The sequence below is a fragment of the Schistocerca serialis genome, chromosome 3 (assembly GCF_023864345.2).
Source record: "Schistocerca serialis cubense isolate TAMUIC-IGC-003099 chromosome 3, iqSchSeri2.2, whole genome shotgun sequence".
In the NCBI taxonomy this organism is placed as follows: Eukaryota; Metazoa; Arthropoda; class Insecta; order Orthoptera; family Acrididae; genus Schistocerca; species Schistocerca serialis.
The window spans coordinates 853239610-853260755 of NC_064640.1; the positions used below are offsets into that span (position 1 = coordinate 853239610).

The 21146-nt window shown below is 41.0% G+C and overlaps 1 protein-coding gene across 1 annotated transcript in view; it reads right to left on the bottom strand.

The window, feature by feature from the left end:
* Positions 1-21146, bottom strand: part of LOC126471267 (unconventional myosin-Va-like) — a 179787-nt gene that overhangs the window by 87502 nt on the left and 71139 nt on the right. Inside the window, exon 4 of the mRNA XM_050099386.1 lies at positions 12969-13145. Within this exon, the coding sequence (XP_049955343.1) occupies positions 12969-13145 (177 nt within the window). The remainder of the gene's footprint in view (positions 1-12968; positions 13146-21146) is intronic.

Here is a 21146-nt window from a genome sequence, read left to right on the forward strand (position 1 = left end):
GGCCCTGCCCCAACACCAGAGTGAGGTTAAAAACCTTAAAACTGAGAATAAAAACCACTTTCACAGAGGAAACTGAGAACCAGTTCGACCATCTGGGACCTGTCAGCCAACATTAAAGGTAAAGTTTGGGGAAGTCTGTACTTAGTACGCAGAGCCAAAAGAAGGCGGCATTCCACCAAAATGCTGAGACCAAGGGATAGCAGGAAAAACACTGGTCAATAGCCAGAAGGCCACTCATTAAGTCCGTACATAACAAAACATGGTTGCGTTGGGACTGTTTAATAAAGGTAAGGGCCTGGGAAACTGCCATCAATTCTGCAGTAAACACCCCACATGTAAGTGGGAGTAGATGATTTTCCATGTCAACAGAGAATGTGAAGGCATATGCCACATGATCAGCAGATTTAGAGCCATCAGTGTAAAAAACAACAGCATCCTGAAACTCCCATAAAATTTGGCGGAAAAAACAACGGAACACCATCGGGGGAGTGGAGTCTTTCGGACCTCGAAGCAGCAGGTGGGTGATGTCCACGGTCTGGGAACAAGATAGAATAGGAAGGATGAGTGAGAGAGGAATGGACAGTGATTGCATAAGAAACCAAATGCTGGGACCACCGAACGGAAAGGGGGAAGGGGGGGGGGGGGGGGGGATCCCAACTTCCACCAGGAGTTTATCAACAGGGCTAATATGGATGGCACCAGTGGCCAAACTGATACCACAATGGTGGACCAGATCCAGGAGGTACAGTGTGGAAGGAGCAGCCGAACCATAAACTTGACAACCATAGTCAAAGTGAGACAGCACTAAAGCCTGAAAAAGGCGGAGAAGGATGGAGCAGTCCGCACCCCAAGAGGTGTGGTCAAGGAAGCGAAGGACATTGAGTTCACGGAAACATCCTACCTTCAGGAGTCTGATATGGGGCAGCCAAGTGAGCTTGCTGTCGAAAAGAAGACCCAGGAAATGAAACTGTGGGACCACAGGCAATTGTTGTGCATCATGATAGAGCTCCAGATCAGGGTAGATTGTAGTACGGCGACAGAAGTGGACCACCCATGGTTTTAAAGGAGAGAATTGAAACCCGTGTGAGGGGGTCCATGCAGAGGCACGCCGTATAGCTCCCTGGAGCTGCCGCTCTGCAGAGGCCATCGAAGAGGAACTAACCCAAATGCAGAAATCATCCACATACAGAGCAGGGGGTGACCAAAGAACTGACAGAGGCCACAAGGCCATCAATAGCAATGAGGAAAAGTTCTACACTCAATACGGAACCCTGTGGGATGCCATTCTCCTGGGTCTGTGGAGAACAAAAAACGGTACCAACCCAAACCCTGAACGACTGATGGAACAGAAACTGGCAGATAAAAATCGAGAGTGGGCCTGGAAGACCCCACTGATGACGTGTAAGTAAAATGTGATCACGCAAAGCCGTGTCATAGGCCTTGCAAAAGTTGAAAAATACTGCAACCAAATGGGGTGCTGGGAAAAAGCCTGCAAAACTGTGGATTCCAAGTGAAGTAAATGATCAATCAGAGACCGCCCCTCTTGGAAACCACACTGGTAAGGGAACAATAGACCCCGAGATTCGAGGATCCAAGTGAACCGACGGGCTACCATCCATTCAAGTAACTTGCAAACAACATTTGTCAGGCTAATTGGCTGGTAGCTTTCGACAAAGGGGGGTTCTTACCAGTCTTAAGGACAGGAACCATGATGCTATACCTCCACTGAGAAGGGAAGTCACCCTGGAGCCAAATACAGTTAAGGGGCTCCGGAAAGGCTCAAAATCATGTAAAGTTCAATTTTTACTTTTTTGCGTTTTCTGAATCTGTAGACTATTACCTTTTAATAGATATATAATTTATTCAATTCCGAAGACTACAACTATTTTTAAATTTTTTTTGAAATGTGTTCTACATGGGCATGACCCACTGTGGCGCTGTTAAACTGCTGTCAAATGGTGTTATTATTAACGTCTGTGTTCATCAGGTACATTTTAGTGATGTGAGATAAAGTATGTGTTGTGGCTAACTGTGATGGTTCAATATATATCGCTGGTGTGATTGTCAATTGTTTCATGTTTATTTAATCTGTCGTTATCTCGAAAATATTCGTAATTAATTCTGTTTCTTGAGTCTCTGTTTTGTTGAAGTATAATAATGAGTAAAAGTAAAGTTATTAGAAATCCTCTGAAGGCTTTTAAGAAAAGGAGAAATGTTGGAAAGCCAAAGGTATGTGTTATTACTGTAAACAATAAAGACGATAACCAAGTGAGTGAACCTAACCTCTCAAGTACACCTGCCCATAGCAGTCAAAGTGGGAAAGAAAATACTTCACAGAAGAAACTTGGTTCAATGAGTGAAAACTATGAATGTTTTATGGGTGAATCGGATGTGAATGAAATATTTGATATGTTGGTTCTCAAAGGAATTTTTTCAAACTGTGTAAGATGTATTCATTGTAGTGAAGCTGGTCTGGAACTCTCTATAATAAAGCACGTAGGACTTGCTAGTGAAATACAACTGAAATGTGATAAGTGTTCATACACGACCACCTTTTGGAACAGTGTTGCAGTAACTGCAACTGAAGAAAATGGTAGCAAAATCTACAAACACAACATTAGATTTGTTTATTCCTTGCATTCAGTTGCTAAGGGTGCTACTGCAGGTGCAATTTTCTGTGGCATCATAAATCTTCCAAATCCCCCAACCAAGTTTACGACCTATAATAAATTAATAGGGTCTAAAGTAGAAGATGTCTGTATAGAATCTATGAAGAACGCTGTGGAAGAGGCAGTAATGGAAAATAATGGTAACAGAGATTTGATTGCAGTGTTCGATGGTACCTGGCATAAACGGGGACACACATCTCTTCATGGTGTAGTATCTGCCACCAGTATGTATACAGGGAAAGTTTTAGATGTAGCAGTAATATCAAAGTATTGTAGATGTCCACAAAAATATAAAGGTACACATGAAAATAATTTCAAAGCTAACTATAGTGGCAGTATTGGAGGAATGGAAGTGGCTGGTGTTGCCAGTATATTCCAGCGTTCTGAGGCATGTGATGAAGTGCGATATGTCAATTACCTTGGTGACGGTGATTCTAAAAGTTTCACACATGTTCAAGGACTGAAGCCCTATGGTGATGATGTTGTAGTGCAGAAATTTGAGTGTATTGAACACGTACAGAAGTGAATGGGAACAATACTTTGGCGACTGAAAGCTTCGTACTAAAAACAAAAACTCAGGTATGGTAAAGGGTTGGATGGGAAGGGAAGGTTAACTGACAGTGTAATTGACAAAATATAGAACTATTATGGAATGGCTTTTAGGCAAAATACACAAAGTGTCAACGAAATAAAGAAGGCTGTTTGGGCTCTTTTTTTTCATACTTCTTCAACCGATGAAAATCCCCAACATAGCTTGTGTCCCAAAGAAGAAGACAGTTGGTGTAAATATAACAAAGGATTGCTAACTGGTGAAGTGTACACTCATAAGCAAAGTCTGCCTCATGCAATAATGGAGGTGATAAAACCTATTTTCAGAGACTTAGCAGCACCTGAACTGTTGAAAAAGTGTATTCACGGAAAAACTCAAAACCCCAATGAAAGTGTAAATAGTGTTATATGGTCGAGAATCCCCAAGACTGTATTTGTTGCAATAGAAACACTTCACTTTGGTGTGTATGATGCTGTTGCGACTTTCAATGATGGCAACATTGTAAGGTGCAAGGTATTTAGAAATATGGGAATGAAGATAGGTTCTAACATGGTACGAGTGATGCTTGCTTTAAACAAGGAACACCTTCGGGCTGCAGACAGGGCTGTAAAGAGTCTAGAAATACAAGCAAGAGTAAACATGAGGAGGAACAAGAGGAAGCTGGAGGAGGAGTTTGCAGAGGATGAAGATAATCCATGCTATGGACCTGGAATGCACTAAAAAGTTAATCCAATCTTTGTCGCTCGATTCCCAAAACTTTTATTTTCTCATACTAATTACATGTTTTCTAAGGATCTTCCAAACATATTTGTTTCAAACTTTCAGTAAATGTTACACAGTACCTTCTGCATAATTTAACACAGCCTTTTTCCCAAAAACTGTATATTTTTGAATATATAAATAAAAAATTGCAAAAAAAAGTTGTGAATTTTCATTACAATTGAAAAAAAATCATCTTTAATAACTGAACTAAAATTTTGGAAAATCCCTGTGTTAAGTTGTAGCTCATATTCCAATAAATAATCTGTAAAAAGTTCAACTTCCTACCTCAAATACTTTGTGAGGAAATATGTAATTTATAAGCGTTATTTTAACATTGCAAGTGTAGGGCGTTCCGGAGCCCCTTAAACACCCAGAGAAGATGTTGCCATTGAGGAGCGCTGAGATGTTGAAGCAGTTGGTTATGAATGGAGTCTGGGCCAGAGGCCATATAATGAGAAGAAGAAAGTGTGGAAAGAAGTTCCCATTCAGTAAAAGGTTTGTTGTACGATTCTGACAGACAAGGGGTAAAACATAATGTGGAAGCTTCGGCCCGCTGTTTCTGGTGAAGGAAAGCAGCCGGATGGGAGGCTGCTGCTGATGCTGTTGGAAAATTGGTCACAAGATGTTCCACTAGAATCAACGGGTCTGTGCAAAGGCTATCCGGGAGGTGAAGGCCTGGGAGGATGGACAGCAACCTTGGAGAGAGCGAAGTGTAGCCCATACCCATGACATAAAGACAGTAGAACCGAGGGAAGGAACAAAGCTTTCCCAACACATCCATTTGCTCTGTTTGATTAAGTAAAGGGGCTTTAGCACGAAGGCATTTAAAGGTAATAAGATTGGCAACAGATGGGTGCCTCTTAAGGTGTTGCAAAGCTTGACTGCGATCACGGATGGCAATGGCAATTTCCGTACTCCACCACAGGACTTGCTTGACAGTGATCACAAATGTCAATGGCAATGGCCGTACTCCACCATGGGACTTGCCGGCGGCATGATGGTCCACTTGAGCGCAGTACAGCAAGGCTAGCAGCGCGAACAATTGCGTCAGACACATAACATAGGACGTTATCAATACAACCTGACAAACATGGAGAAAAAACGACCTGTGCAGTATATAGAGGCCAATCGGCACATTGGAAAGACCAACCTAGATAGATAGATAGATAGATAGATAGAAAGATAGATAGAAAGATAGATGGTCTGCAAGAAACTGGTCTATGAGAAGACCCTATCTAGATGGAAATGCACTGCCCCACAAGGGATGATGAGCAACCCCGAGAAAGAGGAAGGGAGGAGGAAGTTGCTGAAGATGGGCAGTTAAGGCAGCAGGCGTAAGAGTCCTGTCAGGAGGGAGCCAATGATTGCAAACCGTGACCTCAGAGTCCAGGTGAACCCTAACAGCAACCGCTTCCAATGTAGTTTGAAGAGGAATCCACAACGTCCGTACGGACCAACGTACAAACACCACCAGAGGCCCGCAGGGGGCCGACCCAATTTCAACAGAAAACATGGAACCCACAGTTGGTCAGTGAGTGATCATCAGTAAAATTGAGATTCCTGTAGAAGCACAAAAGCTGTAGAGTAAGACGAAACAGGGGATTTCAATTCTGGAAGGTGATGGTGGTATCCATTACAATTCCACTGGCTAACCGCAGAATGATGATTCAAATGGGGGTTGAACAGGCTAAAGCCAGTCATGCCACCGGGTCACCACTTGTCACCGACAAGGAGGGGCGACACCCATGAACAACAGATCAGAATCAGGATGCAAAGGTGGGGATGGGACCTCTGGTGACACCAGAGGCTCCTTGTCCCGGAACTTATGTCTCTTCTTCTTTTCTGTTTTAGATCATGGAGGGCTGTGTGGCATAAAGGAGCCAGCTGCAGCAAGATCGGAAACAGAAAGAGATCAGGTGACCTGGGGGCCCACAGACCATGGTTCTCGTGGTCATCTCGTGGCAGCAGACCTTTGACCTGGAAGGTGTCGGTAAGGGGCATCCCAGGAGGGGCGCCCTTGACCGGCAGACGCCGAAGAAATGGGACACGTATCGGCTGGTGAGGGGGAGCAGCGCCCAGAGGAGAAGGTGTGGGAGCCGCAGGGGAGGGGGAGGAGAGGGGTTCAGGACTGGGGTAAGGGACGCGGAGGAAGGGCTGAAGATTTAACTAAAGCATAGCTAGACGTCATGGACACAGGGTGAAGACGTGCATACTTCTTACGAGCCTCGGTGTAGGTTAAATGGTCAAGGGACTTCTACTCTTGTATCTTCTTATGAACTGGGCAATCTGGTGAACATGGGGAATGATTGGCATGACAATTAACACACACAGGAGGGGGAACACAGGAACTCCTCTCAGGGAGTGGACGTCCACAGTCACCACAGAGAGGGGCCTGCGAACAGCGGGAAGACGTGTGCCCAAAACGCAAGCACCTAAAAAATCTCATAGGTGGTGGAATGTATGGCTTCACATCACATTGATAAATAATTATCTTTACTTTTTCAGGGAGCTTATCCCCTTCGAAGGCCAGGATAAAGACACCAGTATCAATGCAATTGTCCTTCGGACCCTTCTGAACACGCCAAACAAAGTGAACACCCTGCCAGCTGAGATTGTCCCGTAGTTTCTCATCAGTTTGAAGGATGAGGTCCATGTGAAAAATCACACCTTGAACCATGTTTAGAGACTGTTTGGGGGTAATGGACACAGGAATTGTGCTAAGATGGGTACAGGCACGAAGGGCCACAGACTGGGCAGCTGAAGCAGTTTTGATCAACAACTAACAAGACTGCATCTTTCTCAGAGAGTCCACTTCGTCAAACTTGTCTTCAATGTGTTCCACAAAAAATAAAGGTTTGGTATTGGTGACAGTATCCCCATCAGTCCTGGTGCTAACTAGATAGTGGGGGAAAGGTTTCGCTCCTACCTGATGAGCCTGACCCTCCTCCCAGGGGGTAGCCATGGATAGGAAGGCCGAAGGAGCAGGAGAAGCAGCACTAAAAGAATCAGTTCCACGCAGAGAGATGGCCGCAGAAGAACGGCCAGAGTTCTGGACCTGTATGCGTTTCATTTGCATAGCGTCTGCCCTGATACCACCCACTCCAATCAGGGGCTCTCCCCATGGGCGCCACCCAGCCACAACAAGGGCTGTCTGGCACGGTGGCCATTGCCAGGAGTTCTGATGCTCCAGGACAACAAGCAACCACTCCTAGGCTTACACGAGGGGGTCACAGCTCAGGTATCATAAGTGTGATGCCTGTGTGTTCAGGGGGCTCAACCAAAAGGGTACATAGCAACCCCACCACACGGGCTGCCTGCCGTGCAGGCTATGCATCCTAGCATCAGACAAGGATGTGAAAGAAAAGGTGGAATGAACTAGGAGGGCACACGTCGGAGACACTAGGTAAGGCACTCTTCCCCAAATTGCTCACACTACGGAACAGAAGTTTAGTAATGGAGGTCAAACCCCAGAGGGGAACCAGGAAACGCCAAAAGGATGAGGTGATTATGCAACAAAACCAAATTGCAAAGCCAACAGAACCAGGAGGATAACAGGGCCAACTTAAAAAAGGACACCAAGAGAGGGAGAGGAGAGGGGGAAGGGGAAGGAGCAAGGAGAGGAAAGGAAGGAAAGGGCAAGGAAATGCAGCCCTGCAATAGCTCGGGGCCCCATGCTCGCCATGCACGTACTCACGGAAGGACCGTGAGGCCCATGGGGGAGGTTAATTTTAGGGATAAAAGATGCCTTAGGATGCCAAAGGGATGTCATGGCACTGTATCCTTACTTTCAAAGGGCTGGAATGTATTATATCTAATCCATATTTACAACCAAAATAGTTGTTATAAACTGCTATGAGCAAGGATGACAGAAAGGGAGGATGAGGCTAAAATTATGAGGTAGTGTGCTACTGGTAAATGGTACAACTTGTGGCATAGCAGGAACTGTCTTACAGCTAATATCAATGGAACCACTATAATGAATATGGTACAGCCATTGTTGTATTAGCTGAAAAAAAACTACTGAAACTACTACCAATCCAGACTTAAACTTACATAGGCAATGCTTAAAACCTGACTTCCTTTCACTGGTTAAGCTTACAGCTACACAGAAATCATGCATTACTGCAGAGCAGGTGCTCCAACATGTGTGGCAATACCACGATCAGTTATTCATAAAAAACATGACACAATGTCCTGGTGTCTGGTATCACCATGGTTGTGACTACTGTGTGTTACTAGTATCTACTTTAAATGGGAAACCCCCTGATTGCTTTAGCTTTTATTATGACTACCAGTAAACTGTGTTAATATTCAGAAACAGTACTTAAGTTAGTAAACAGCAAATGAACAAAGTGGTTCACACTGAACCTGAGAAGAGAGAAGTGGAGAATATTGGACATATATGAAACATCTATTAAGATTTTCTTTATAAATGTTAACATATCACAACTGGAGAGACTGAATCTCAAAGTGGAAGGTAGTGCTCTACCATGGCTTTGCCTGGTGTAGCAAACAACTGCTGTGTTTATTCAGCAGAATTACGTCATGAGGAAGGAAGCGTACATCAGCTCAATAATTAGGTGATATGGCACAAGAGTGCATATTCAGCACTCAAGAACATGTATTCAGTACACTGAAAATGGAGAAGATGCCAGCCATCATCTACAGAAGTCCAGAAGTTGAAGTTATGATGCCTCCCTACTCCAGTAGAGCTTCTGGAGGAGCTAACAAGATAGGAAAACCATGGCAAATGAAGTCAGTTTCCCAATGATTAAGTGTGACAATAGCAACCTGTTGTGACTTACAGGTCAGGACTGCTGCCGTTTGAGAAACACTATCCAGCCCAGCTCATCTACATACATACACCCCCCCCCCCCCCCCACACACACACACACACACACAAAACCTAATTTAATCCATCAGTCTCAGTAGCATTAATCTGCACACAGAAGGCCCAGTTACGCAGTTTATGCTGGCCACTAGCTATGAAAAGAAATTTGCTTGCAATCAAAGATGAAGCAACCAGCCATTGCTGTCAGACTTTGCTGTCAAGAGCTGCAGGCCTCTGCTTGAGCTGAGCCTGTATGCAGTTTAGTGGTTGACTACCATCTGCCAACAGCCGCCTCCCTGGTGGGCCATGGTTTTGAGGCTGGTGATCTAGCTACCCTTGCATCACTGCATTCTGTGGACACATGTAATTGCTGTTCACTGTTCAGAACAGACACATGCCATTGTCAACAGTCATTCCAGTGGCTGCAGTTTAACCCCACCTACTCCACTGTATTCTCTGGTGGGTCAAAAAAGCAAGTGAGAACCAAGGTGGCTTCCTACTCCCTGTCACCTGTAGCCATTACTGCCTTGCATCAGCACTCTGCTGCTGTGCTGATTTGCTTATTACAGCATGATGGGTTACCATCGTACTGTGTGCCACCCTGGGCCACCCTCCTTGCAGACAACTGCTAATGCCAGCACACTTTAGCAGCTATTGTCACCTACATCATGGATGCAAATGACACCTCCCTGATGCCATCACTGTAACTGTTATGAATAAAAGACTTTCTCAATCAGGAACATTTATCTGATGGGTCACCATACAACAACTGCTACCACCAACACTGCAGACATGCTAGAACAGGGAAACTGCACTACAGTCTGAAATATCAGCAGCCCAATTCACTTGCCAGCTCAGGGGTTATGCTCTACTGCTCATCATGGGTACAGCTCTGACCTGTGCAAGTGATGTCACAAATGTAAACAATGTGTGCCAATGCCATCATAGCCAATCTACTTACTGCTTCCCTTTTATATCTTTTGACAGATAACTACTGTCTGGTTTCTCTGAAAGTTGTAGACAGCCTGCAGTTCCACGTGTTTTATCCACACTACCTTCACAAATGTAGTTTTGTCTTCCAAGGTAAGCCCTAAGCCACAGACTCAGTATCGCCTCATGTGTTCTTATATTCTTCCAGGAAGATGTATAAATATGATAGTACAGGACCTTTGGCTGACAGTCTCATCTTGCATAAATATGTTGTTATTGTTATTGATGATACTTTTAATTATTAATAATTAAGAAACAATTATTTATATTCAATTATTACTAGTATTAATGAATGATTAGTAATTGTTAAGATCAATAATAATAATAATAATAATACGCCAGTCGTAAAAGGCAACGAAAAGAACAAACCACTAACAGGACTAACCCCCCTTTTAGTGTGATCAGTTGGTTCAGGACAGAACTAATGAAGCCTTGGACAAGTGCTGTCATGGTCGGGGACGACGCTTGAACCCTATGCCCGTCCACAATGGTAACGACACTGCTAGCCACACGGAAAATGATTTAAATCCAAATAGAGGTGTTTTGCAGGATATGCTTCCTGCAACCACCCTAGAAGAAAAACAAAGACAGAGGATGAGATGGTCTGATGAAGTTAACTGACACCTCATGTTCTGTTATTACCAAGCAACAAACCTAGGAACCAACACAACTGGATACAGATCACAAGTATACACAACATTTATTACCAGATACCCAGAATTAAAATTTGTAACAGAACGACTAGCTGATCAGATCCATGTAATAAACAAAAATAACAGCGATACCCCAGTCAGAATTAGAAACCATCAAACAACAAGTACAACAAATACTGGAACAAAATAATATGCAATCAGAAAAAGAATAAAATACAGTAATGGACTCAAACATCCCAGAGCAAAGAAACAAAGAACACCACGCATCAATTAAACAATCAGAGGAAAACGTAATCTTAAGACAGCCACCAGAACAAGCACAAATAGAACACGAAGTGACACACATGTTAGATATAGAAGAAAAATTTCAGCTGACATATACAGAATACAAAGACACAAACACAGACATTAGACCATTCTTGCATAGACCACCAAATAACCCACAAGTCGAAACAACAATAACAACTATCAACACAATCATACACAACAAAATAAATGAAAATACAACTATGGAAGAGTTACAACTACTGGTTTATATAGGAGCACTCACTACACTAAATATACACACTAGGCAGAGATCAGAACCAACCAACACACAGAAGAAACCCACAAAACCAGCTTGGCAACACAGGCTACAGATTAGAATAGAAAAACTGAGAAGAGACATCGGACAGCTAACACAATTTATAAGAAATGAGATATCAGACAAAAAATGAAAAAGGTTAGGTAAAATCTCACAACAAGAACCGATAGGGCAATTAAATGAAAAGAAGCAGAAATTACAAGCATTGGTGAAATGACTTAGAAGATACAAAAAAAGTAAAAATAGAAGGAAACAAAACCAAACATTCAACACAAACCAAAAGAAATTTTATCAGACAACAGATAACACACACATTAAAATAGACAACCCACCAAACATAACACACATGGGACACTTCTGGAGCAACATATGGTCAAATCCGGTACAACATAACAGGCATGCACGGTGGATACAAGCAGAAACAGACACATACAAGATGATACCACAAATGCCTGAAGTGATAATTTTGCAACATGAAGTCACCCGAGCAATTAATTCTATGCACAATTGGAAAGCCCCTGGAAAAGATAAAATAGCAAATTTCTGGCTAAAGAAGTTCACCTCAACACATTCACATCTAACTACATTATTTAACAGTTACATTGCAGACCCATACACATTCCCTGATACACTTACACATGGAATAACCTATCTGAAAACTAAAGATCAAGCAGACACAGCAAACCCAGCTAAATATCGCCCCATAACATGCCTACCAACAATATACAAAATATTAACTTCAGTCATTACACAGAAATTAATGACACATGAAACACAGAACAAAATTATAAATGAAGAACAAAAAGGCTGCTGCAAAGGAGCACGAGGATGTAAAGAGCAACTGATAATTGATGCAGAGGTGACATATCAAGCTAAAACTAAACAAAGGTCACTACATTACGCATACATTGATTACCAAAAAGCTTTTGATAGTGTACCCCACTCATGGTTACTACAAATATTGGAAACATACAAAGTAGATCCTAAATTGATACAGTTCCTAAACATAGTAATGAATAATTGGAAAACCACACTTAATATCCAAGTAAATTCAAATAATATCACGTCACAGACAAAACAGATTAAGTGTGGAATATACCAAGGAGATTCATTAAGTCCTTTCTGTTTCTGCCTTGCTCTGAACCCACTATCCAACATGCTAAATAATACACATTATGGATATAATATTACTGGTACATACCAACACTTAATCACACATCTGCTATACATGGATGATCTAAAACTACTGGCAGCAACAAATCAACAACTCAACCAATTACTAAAGATAACAGAAGTATTCAGCAATGATATAAATATGGCTTTCGGAACAGACAAATGTACGAAAAATGGCATAGTCAAGGGAAAACACACTGAAAGTATGGAGTCATGTGAAACCAGGAGCACCAATGTGGGAAATTATTAGGGACGTTTTACGGGACCAACAAGACAACAAAAATCATCATGTTGTATTAATTGGAGGAGCAAATGACGTGTATTGTAACGAGTTAGCTAACGCTATTATCAGTCTCAAAAGTGCCTTCAGCTCGTTTGAATTCTAAAAAGTAACTGTTATTGGTATACCACATAGGCATGACCTCATATCTGTTTCATGTGTGAAAGCCGAAATGAAGGAAGCAAATAAACAGATACAAACAGTGTGTCAAGTGTACTCAAACATAAGATTTCTATCAGTCGATTTCCTGGATAGATGCAGCTTTACAAAACATGGCATGCACCTGAATAGAAAAGGCAAGTCATCTCTGTGCAAAGCAATTTACAAAACATCAGAAACATATGAAAAACAGAGTATCTATGAGTCAGTACCAACTATTGCAATGAATTACCGATACATTACTGAAAGCAACCATGCAGGAAGTGAATATGTCCTGGAGACAACAACTAAACCAGCTACAGAACCACAAATTGTTACAGCATCACGATCAAATTCAGTAACATCTGAATCAGCTTGAGCAACAAGACCAATAACAGCAGCAGCACAAGCAACAGAAGCAGAAGTGGTGTCAACAACAACTGTAGCAGTTCCACTGCAGTCACTGGTAGAAAAGAGGAAGGAAACCACAGTGAGTATTGTATCACCACCTCCATCCTACGCCAAAGTGTTATCAAGTGCCTCCACTCAGCCTGCCCACATAAACTATGTAACATGTGAGACAAACAAGAACCTTGAGAAACAGACAACAAAAATGTCACCTTGATTACCGGATAAGAAGACAGAAACCTAAGTAAGTATTTTATCATCTCCATCCCATAGTGAAGTGTTATCTAGTGCATCAAATCTGCCATCCCACACAAATGTGTTATCAAGTAGGCCTATATCAAATCCCCCATGCCAGATAAATTATGCAGGAACTGAAATAAACAAGTCTGCCACCCTAGCCTCAAACAGAACCAAAAAAATACCACAGAGAAGTAATGATTTTTTATGGCCTGCCACAAGGAAGTCCAGCCGCTACCGAAACATAACACCATCACCACACCATTCATGAGGACCAGTGAAAGGCAAACCACCATGTGTGCATCCCGTTGGGCCCAAGACATCATGCATCTTCCCTCTTGCTGTGAAAAATCAATATTATTCATGCACATAAATATTAGATCTCTGAAATATAAAGCTGATGAACTTGGTGTTGTATTGAATGGAAACAATAGAATTGTATTATGTATTAATGAACACTGGTTAAGAGAAGAAGAGATAAAACTGTATGTACCACCATGTTACAATTTAATTACAAGTTACTGCAGGCCCAATGAAGGTTATGGGGGTTCCTCAATATATATAAGTGACAACCTAGGGTTAAGATATACTGTGGTTGATGTTAAGGACATATGTGTTCAAGGCATTCTTGAAGCGGCTGTCATGCTACTACCAACATTAAAACTCACAGTTATTTCAATATACCATTCTCCTGATAGTGATGCTGATCAATTTGTAGAGTGTTTAGATAAACTTATTCACCATACAGAAAAATATACCAAACACAAGACAGTGATTTTAGGAGATTTAAATTTTGATGTAAGGAAAAAAAAACACACACACACAAAAATACTAATTTGCTTAACATGCTAAGATCCCATAATCTCTTCTGTGCAAATTATAGTCCCACAAGGCAACTTTCTTGTCTCAACAGTTTTATCACAAATATACATAAAGATGATTTTAAATTGGGACTCATTAATGTTGACCATCTGACAGATCACAAAGGTATATGTGCAAAACTAACAATTAATGAAACAATGGGGGATTGTGAACCAACCCGGTTTGTCAGGTTATTAAATGATAAAGGCATAAATAGCTTCAGGGATAAGCTGAAGGTACTAAACTGGAATAATATAATATATGCTTCCAACAATGTTGAGGAGGCTTGTAGCAGGTTTGTTAGTACTTTATCTGAAATTTTCAATACCTCCTGTCCAATGGTTACCAAACAAAACAAAACTATGGCATGAAAGCATGGTAGAACTACTCCACATATGTGGTTCACACCATATTTACAGAAGCTAAGATTAATGGTCTTGATATGCTATGATAAGGTAAAAAATGGTAGTGTTGACAATGAAACATATGTTAGCCTCAAGAGACACTATAGATCACAAATCAGAGTAGCAAAATGTAGAGCAAATGATATCTTCATTAAAAACTCCAATAATAAGTGTAAGGCTGCATGGAGGGTCGTTAAAGCAGAATTAGATACAGGTAGTCATAGTGTAAAAGTTACAACTGGTGTTAATGTCACCCCAGATGAATTTAACCTCTTTTTTATCAATGCAGCAAATCCTAATCCCTCATCTCCTCATAAGAACAGTTCAAAACCAAATTCACAATCTACTTATATAAACCAGCTTTTACAAAACTTTGCTGATACTGTGCCAACCTGTAATTGGGGACATGTGGAAATACGTGATGTAATTAAATCAGTGGCAAAGTTAAGTGACTCCAGATCAGAAGATATTTATGGCCTCTCAAATTTTGTGATTAAAAAAAATAATCGATTTGATGTCATTCCCCCTCTTCACTGGATATTTGACTGTGGTATTTCTCCAGAATGTCTAAAGAAGACAGTAGTAATTCCATTACACAAAGGGTGATAAAAACTGCACTAATAATTATCGTCCAATTTCTCTGATACCTATTCTTTCAAAATTAATCGAATATTGTATACAAAAGCAAATTAACATGCATTTGTAAAAAAACCGTGTACTGACTAAGTCTCAATGTGGTTTTAGGGCCCAGTTATCAACAATTAATGCTGTTGAAAATGTTGTTTCTATTCTGCAATCTTCTTTTGAATCTAAATTATCTGCTGAAGCCACACTAGTGGACTTAAGCAAAGCATTTGATTCTGTAAACCAAACAATACTGCTGGAGAAACTATGGTGTTATGGCATTAGGGATCTGGAACTCTCCCTCATTAAATCATATCTCAGTAACAGAAAGCAAACTGTAAGCTACAACGGTCAAAAGTCACAGTTACTGAACGTCACTAGAGGTGTACCCCAAGGATCACTGCTTGGGCCATTACTGTTTATAATATTTATAAATGACCTGACCAGCAATATGCCATGCAAATCTGTGCTTTACGCAGACGATACAACTTTCATCAATTCAGGGAAGGACATAAATAAACTGAAGGAGCAAAGTAAAGATTTTCTCAGATTATCCAATATGTGGTTCGAAGCCACTGAGTTAGCTATTAACTATGAAAAGACTGTAAATATATCCTTCAGCTTATCCAATGCTGATACTGAGTACACTTCTACCAAACTTCTTGGCATATACTTAGATATGAAATTAACCTGGCAGAGTCACATAGACAACATATCTAAAAAGCTTTCGCGAGTTATCTATCTACTGAAAAAATTACGCACATGTGTTTCTGAAAGCCTGCTGATTATTTCCTATTATGCATTCTTTCTTTGCCATATTAGCTATGGTATTCTTCTATGGGGTAATTCTCCATGGTCTAGGAAAATTTTTATTTGGCAGAAGAAAGCCATCAGGAGCATTTCTGGAATTACCAAAAATAACATATCATTTAGGTCATACTTCAAAGAATTACAGATAATGACAGTCCCTTCTCTTTTTATATACAGCTGCCTTTTGTACATAAAAGAAAACTTTAACAGTTAAAACCTTAGGCAGTCCGTTCATAATCGTAACACTCGTCAAACATTTAAGATAGACATACCAACAACTCGACTCAAGAAAACACAAGACAGTTATGAATACATGGGAATAAGACTTTTCAACACATTACCTGTGCAGGCACGTTGTGTCTCTCTTAATATGTTTAAAAGTAAGACTAAAAAATGTCTGATAGACAAAGCTTTTTACAGTGTTAAAGAATTTGAAAACTCTTCAAAAATAGACTTGACTTACGAAACAACTTGCAACTCTGTTTGTACCTCTAAACTTTTTTTGCCTCTGTAGTTCCACATTTAACTGTTAAACATGTGGAGAAATCCTTATGTATGAAATGTATTCTTTTATTATGCACATTCTTTAAAATGAACACTTTAGTTATGCGGGCTATCTTTATGTATCAAATGTATTCGTTTATTATGTATGTTCTTTTAAAATGTATACTTTAGCTTTGTGTGATACCTCACAATAGTTATATTTCTTAATATGTAAATTGTACATTACTCATGACTATATCAATTGCATGTAAATGCTTAAAGATGGATAAATAAATAAATAAATAAATGCACCACAAAATGTACTGGAGAATGATTAATACAAATTATACTGGAACAGAACCATTATAACAGATAAAACACCACCACGTAACAAACCTGGCATCATACTCACCAATAAAAAGAAGAAATTGACACAACTAATCGAAATATCCACACCCAATACAACAAATATACAGAAAAAAACAGGAGAACAATTGTAAATACATCCAACTGGCTGAGGAAGTCAAGGACATGTGGCATCAGGATAAAGCTGACATTATACCAATTGTACTATCAACTACACGAGTCATACCACACAATATCCACCAGTACATCAACGCAATACAGCTACATCCAAACATATACATACAACTACAGATGTTGGCTCTGAACACTATGGGCCTTAACATCTATGGTCATCAGTCCCCTAGAACTTAGAACTACTTAAACCTAACTAACCTAAGGCATCACACAACACCCAGTCATCACGAGGCAGAGAAAATCCCTGACCCCGCCGGGAATCGAACATGGGAACCTGGGAGTGGGAAGCTCCTTGTAAAACATATACATGTGTTAATAAATCTGACATTTGTGCTTGGAATAGAGATGACTAAACCTCAGTATATATGATAATGAAGATTCAGTCACAAAAACATACAGCTCTTCCTCACTGAAGCTAAGCCACTTATGGGACAACATGCGAAATATACTGGCAGTACCTCAGTTACATAACATTTCTGCTGGAAGTGTAAACTGGTGTGTCCAATGCAAAATAAATGACAAATGCACCATTGTTCAGTTTTGATTGTAGCAGTATACACACTGGGCACAGTGCAGAAAATTGTCCAACAACATCATGTGCGAGCAAATGTATCTTCCAGTATCATCCAGTTTTTATCATGTACTGAAGTCACTGCCCTGAAGTAACTCTGCTCAATGCATGTAATAGGGTGGAAGGAGAGCTCTGAGCATAAACACCAGCCACTGCATATCTGAAGCATGAAAGATTCCTCTTTGACTGGTGAGTCACATTACACATTGCTACACAGCAGTGGCAAGGTAGAAGCACATAAAAACCACAATAAATTATGGATCACTCTTAGCAGCAAGATTCAGTTCAGACTAGTGGTAGTACTTACACATTTAAACACGAAAATGTGAACTAATCATGTGTTATGGCACTACATTTCCAAATCAATGTCTGCAACCTGCACCCAGATGTACCACCAGGTACCTTACCAAATTATGGTGCCTGTACTGGACACACACTGAGCTGACATGAAGGAAACCTCTGCTCCAGCACTGAAGTGTGTACATTTGCCACATACCAGGCCCTGCCAGCTGCTGCTGGGGCTGGAACACTGTTCACACAGCATGGTGTGAGATCCAGACTATTGCAGTGACTACCTGGATTACATCCTGCCAGGGCATGGCACTCTGCTGCTTCTGTGGTTTAAGTGGCCAAAAGTGACATACTGTCATAACAGAGCCAGATCGAGCAGCCCCAAATATCGCATGCCTCTGCCAACTGTTGTCAACTGCACCATACACTGAAAAGTACTCCATGGTGATCGTCAACCTAAAGTGGTTCATCTCAACTACAACTTGGTGCTACCTCCTCTACCTATGCATCTATGACCCACATTTAACCTCAATGCTGTCAGCAGCCAAACTGTTGCCTGCCAGCTAGAGGCCTACTATTGGCTGTCGTCAACTGACTCTGGGGCACCTTCTGGTGTCCTTGGTTCATTGCCCATCCTTGCATATTTTCTGCACCATGTCCAATGCGAGCTCCTGGCCTGCTGCATTGGCACCTGATAGCATAGCCAGCCTACACCAGAGTTTTCTGTTGTTGTGTGTCTGATGTTGGAAGGTATGACACAACTCCACACCAGACAATGTGCTGACTTCAGTACTTCTGTGGCCACTTGCCCAGCCTGACATCTTTGCACTAGTGGAATCTCCCACTGCCATGTGTCAAGCAAAGGAAATACCACAGCCCAGGGTCAACACGCATCACTGGGACACTGACTACTTGACTTGCGTGACTTTGGCTATATAAATGATAATGTTACCTTCACTGTCTTTACAATTCTATGACAGCTGAGAAACTGGTTCTTCCAACCTACTTTTCAGTCTATCATTCTTGTCCATTGTGAGATTAATAGCACTAAGACCATCCTGACCCCATTACACATGCTTTGTTTCTTTAATTTACAAAGGGCTGAAATGGTGCTGCTCATACATCTTTTCTTCTACAATGTATGTGAGTTACACAAAAAGCTGCAGGCAGAGTTTGAAAATTTATTGAGAAAGTATCACATCCCCACCCAAAAATTTGGTCAGTGGTTTGATCAACAAGCCATGGAAATTCAGTTACCTACCTAGTCCTCAAGATCATCTGAACACAATATTATTTATTGTGGCCACCTGGAATTCAGTTGAGAGAAGCTGGCCCATCTTGGGTCCTACTTAGGCTGAAAGATACAGTTGTTGATAGACCTAAGGGTAGTGTGACACTGTTACTTTTGGAGATCATGTGAACTATTGCTGCTACGACTATTGCAAGGCTGGTGCAGTATGTTTTTAGGGATAGTTTTATATGTCACTTATTCATTAAGGTAGAGAAATCACCTTCACCTAACCCCTTTCTACATAAATACTGTCAATATCTTGTCTTGCAAGAACATGGCCCCTGCAACATTACAGTACTTTCAAAATGCCTCTCATTTAGCTCCAAATCCAGTTTAAGAATGATGGAATAGCAAAGGCTCTGCTTTCCTTTATTTGTTCCCTTCAGTCAACTCATTTGTTTGTCATCTGCACAACTGAGTTCAGCCAGCAAAAAATCACACAGCAGCTTGTCTCAAACACTTCCAAGCTACTACTAATTGTGGTCCTCAATCCATCCTAAGCAGCCATTCCTGATAACTTTCCAGGAACTCCTCACATCCAACTTAACATTACCTTCCTGCCTCAGATCTCTTTCCAGTAAGGTGAACTGCACACTTACAAAACAACCTCAGCCTTAAAATGAACTTCAGCCCCCATCAGAAAAGGGCTCCAGAAGCATGGTCATGGATCAAAGTAACCACGAGGCAGAGGGAACTCTCCTCATGTTTTCAACACCAATGCTTACGTACTTTACCACAGGATGCTATCCCTATATGACCTTCAGCCTACACAACTGCCAGCAGCTCTTTCCAAAGCTCTTACCTTAATCCACGTGCTCACACATTGTCAACCACTTGAACCCTTATCTTCACTTTCATCCCAAATTTCACAAACCTAATACCACTAATCCCCTTACAGTTCACCTCACTGTGGCTGGATATAACACACTCATAGAAAGATCCTCCAGCCTTTGTTGAGTATCATCTCCAATCAATTGTCCACAGTCTGCCTTCTTACATCAAACACTAAATCACTTCCTCCTGTGCTTTGCACTGTGGATGCTTTTTCCTGACACATCGTCCCCTATGCTCATAGCTTTATTGCCATGAACACATTTCCCAGTAACCTGCCAATATGAATCCACCACTTAAATCCTAATCCTTTCAGTCAATGACATTCTGCCCTATAATTCTCTCTTTTGAAGCCTAAATCTACAAAAGCTCCATGGAATTGTGATGAGTATCAGTTTTGCATTAAATGCTTAACCTGTTTGTGGGCAACCTAAACCAATAATCCATACCTGTTTGACCCCTAACAGCCCTTGTTTGGTTTAAATTAATTGACATCATCTTCATGATCTTGGGGCTTTTTTTTCAAGTTGCTTCATCATCATCATCATCTCCAAAACCTGCTTCATCTGACCATCAATGAGCTACCTTCCCAGATGTTGATTTCTCTGTTTGAGATGGCTCAATAAAACCACCTGTTGATGTCAAACACAAAAACCACCATCTGTAACCCTATTTCAGTAGCAATATGTTCCCACTCCACAAAAAGTTTCTTTCCACTAACCTTAAAACATTTGGATGTTGTTTCTGAAATCTGAAACAAGAATTGACAATGGAGTTGACCACACAGATGATGCATTTTAATATCGATTTACTATATAAGCTGTATGTATGTTTTGTGAGAAAGTTTGTACTGTCCTAATGTATCATTCAAATTGTAGGTTACAAAATTCATCTATGTGTTGTTAGCAAGTGTTAATGCACAGAACTGGTCAGGCAAGGAAGTTTGAAGAAACATAAAAAAATTTATGCAAGAAACTTATGTCAATACACATAAAAAAAAACCATCATATAGATCAAAGCAGCACAGCACCCATAATTCAAAATGGTTCTTTTATTGCATTTCAAGTCATCATCTAATACTCTTCTTCATCTTCTTCTTTTCCTTCAGCATTTGTCCCATGTGCCTGCGGGGTCCCCTATATGGGTCCGTTGTCTCCATTTTGCTC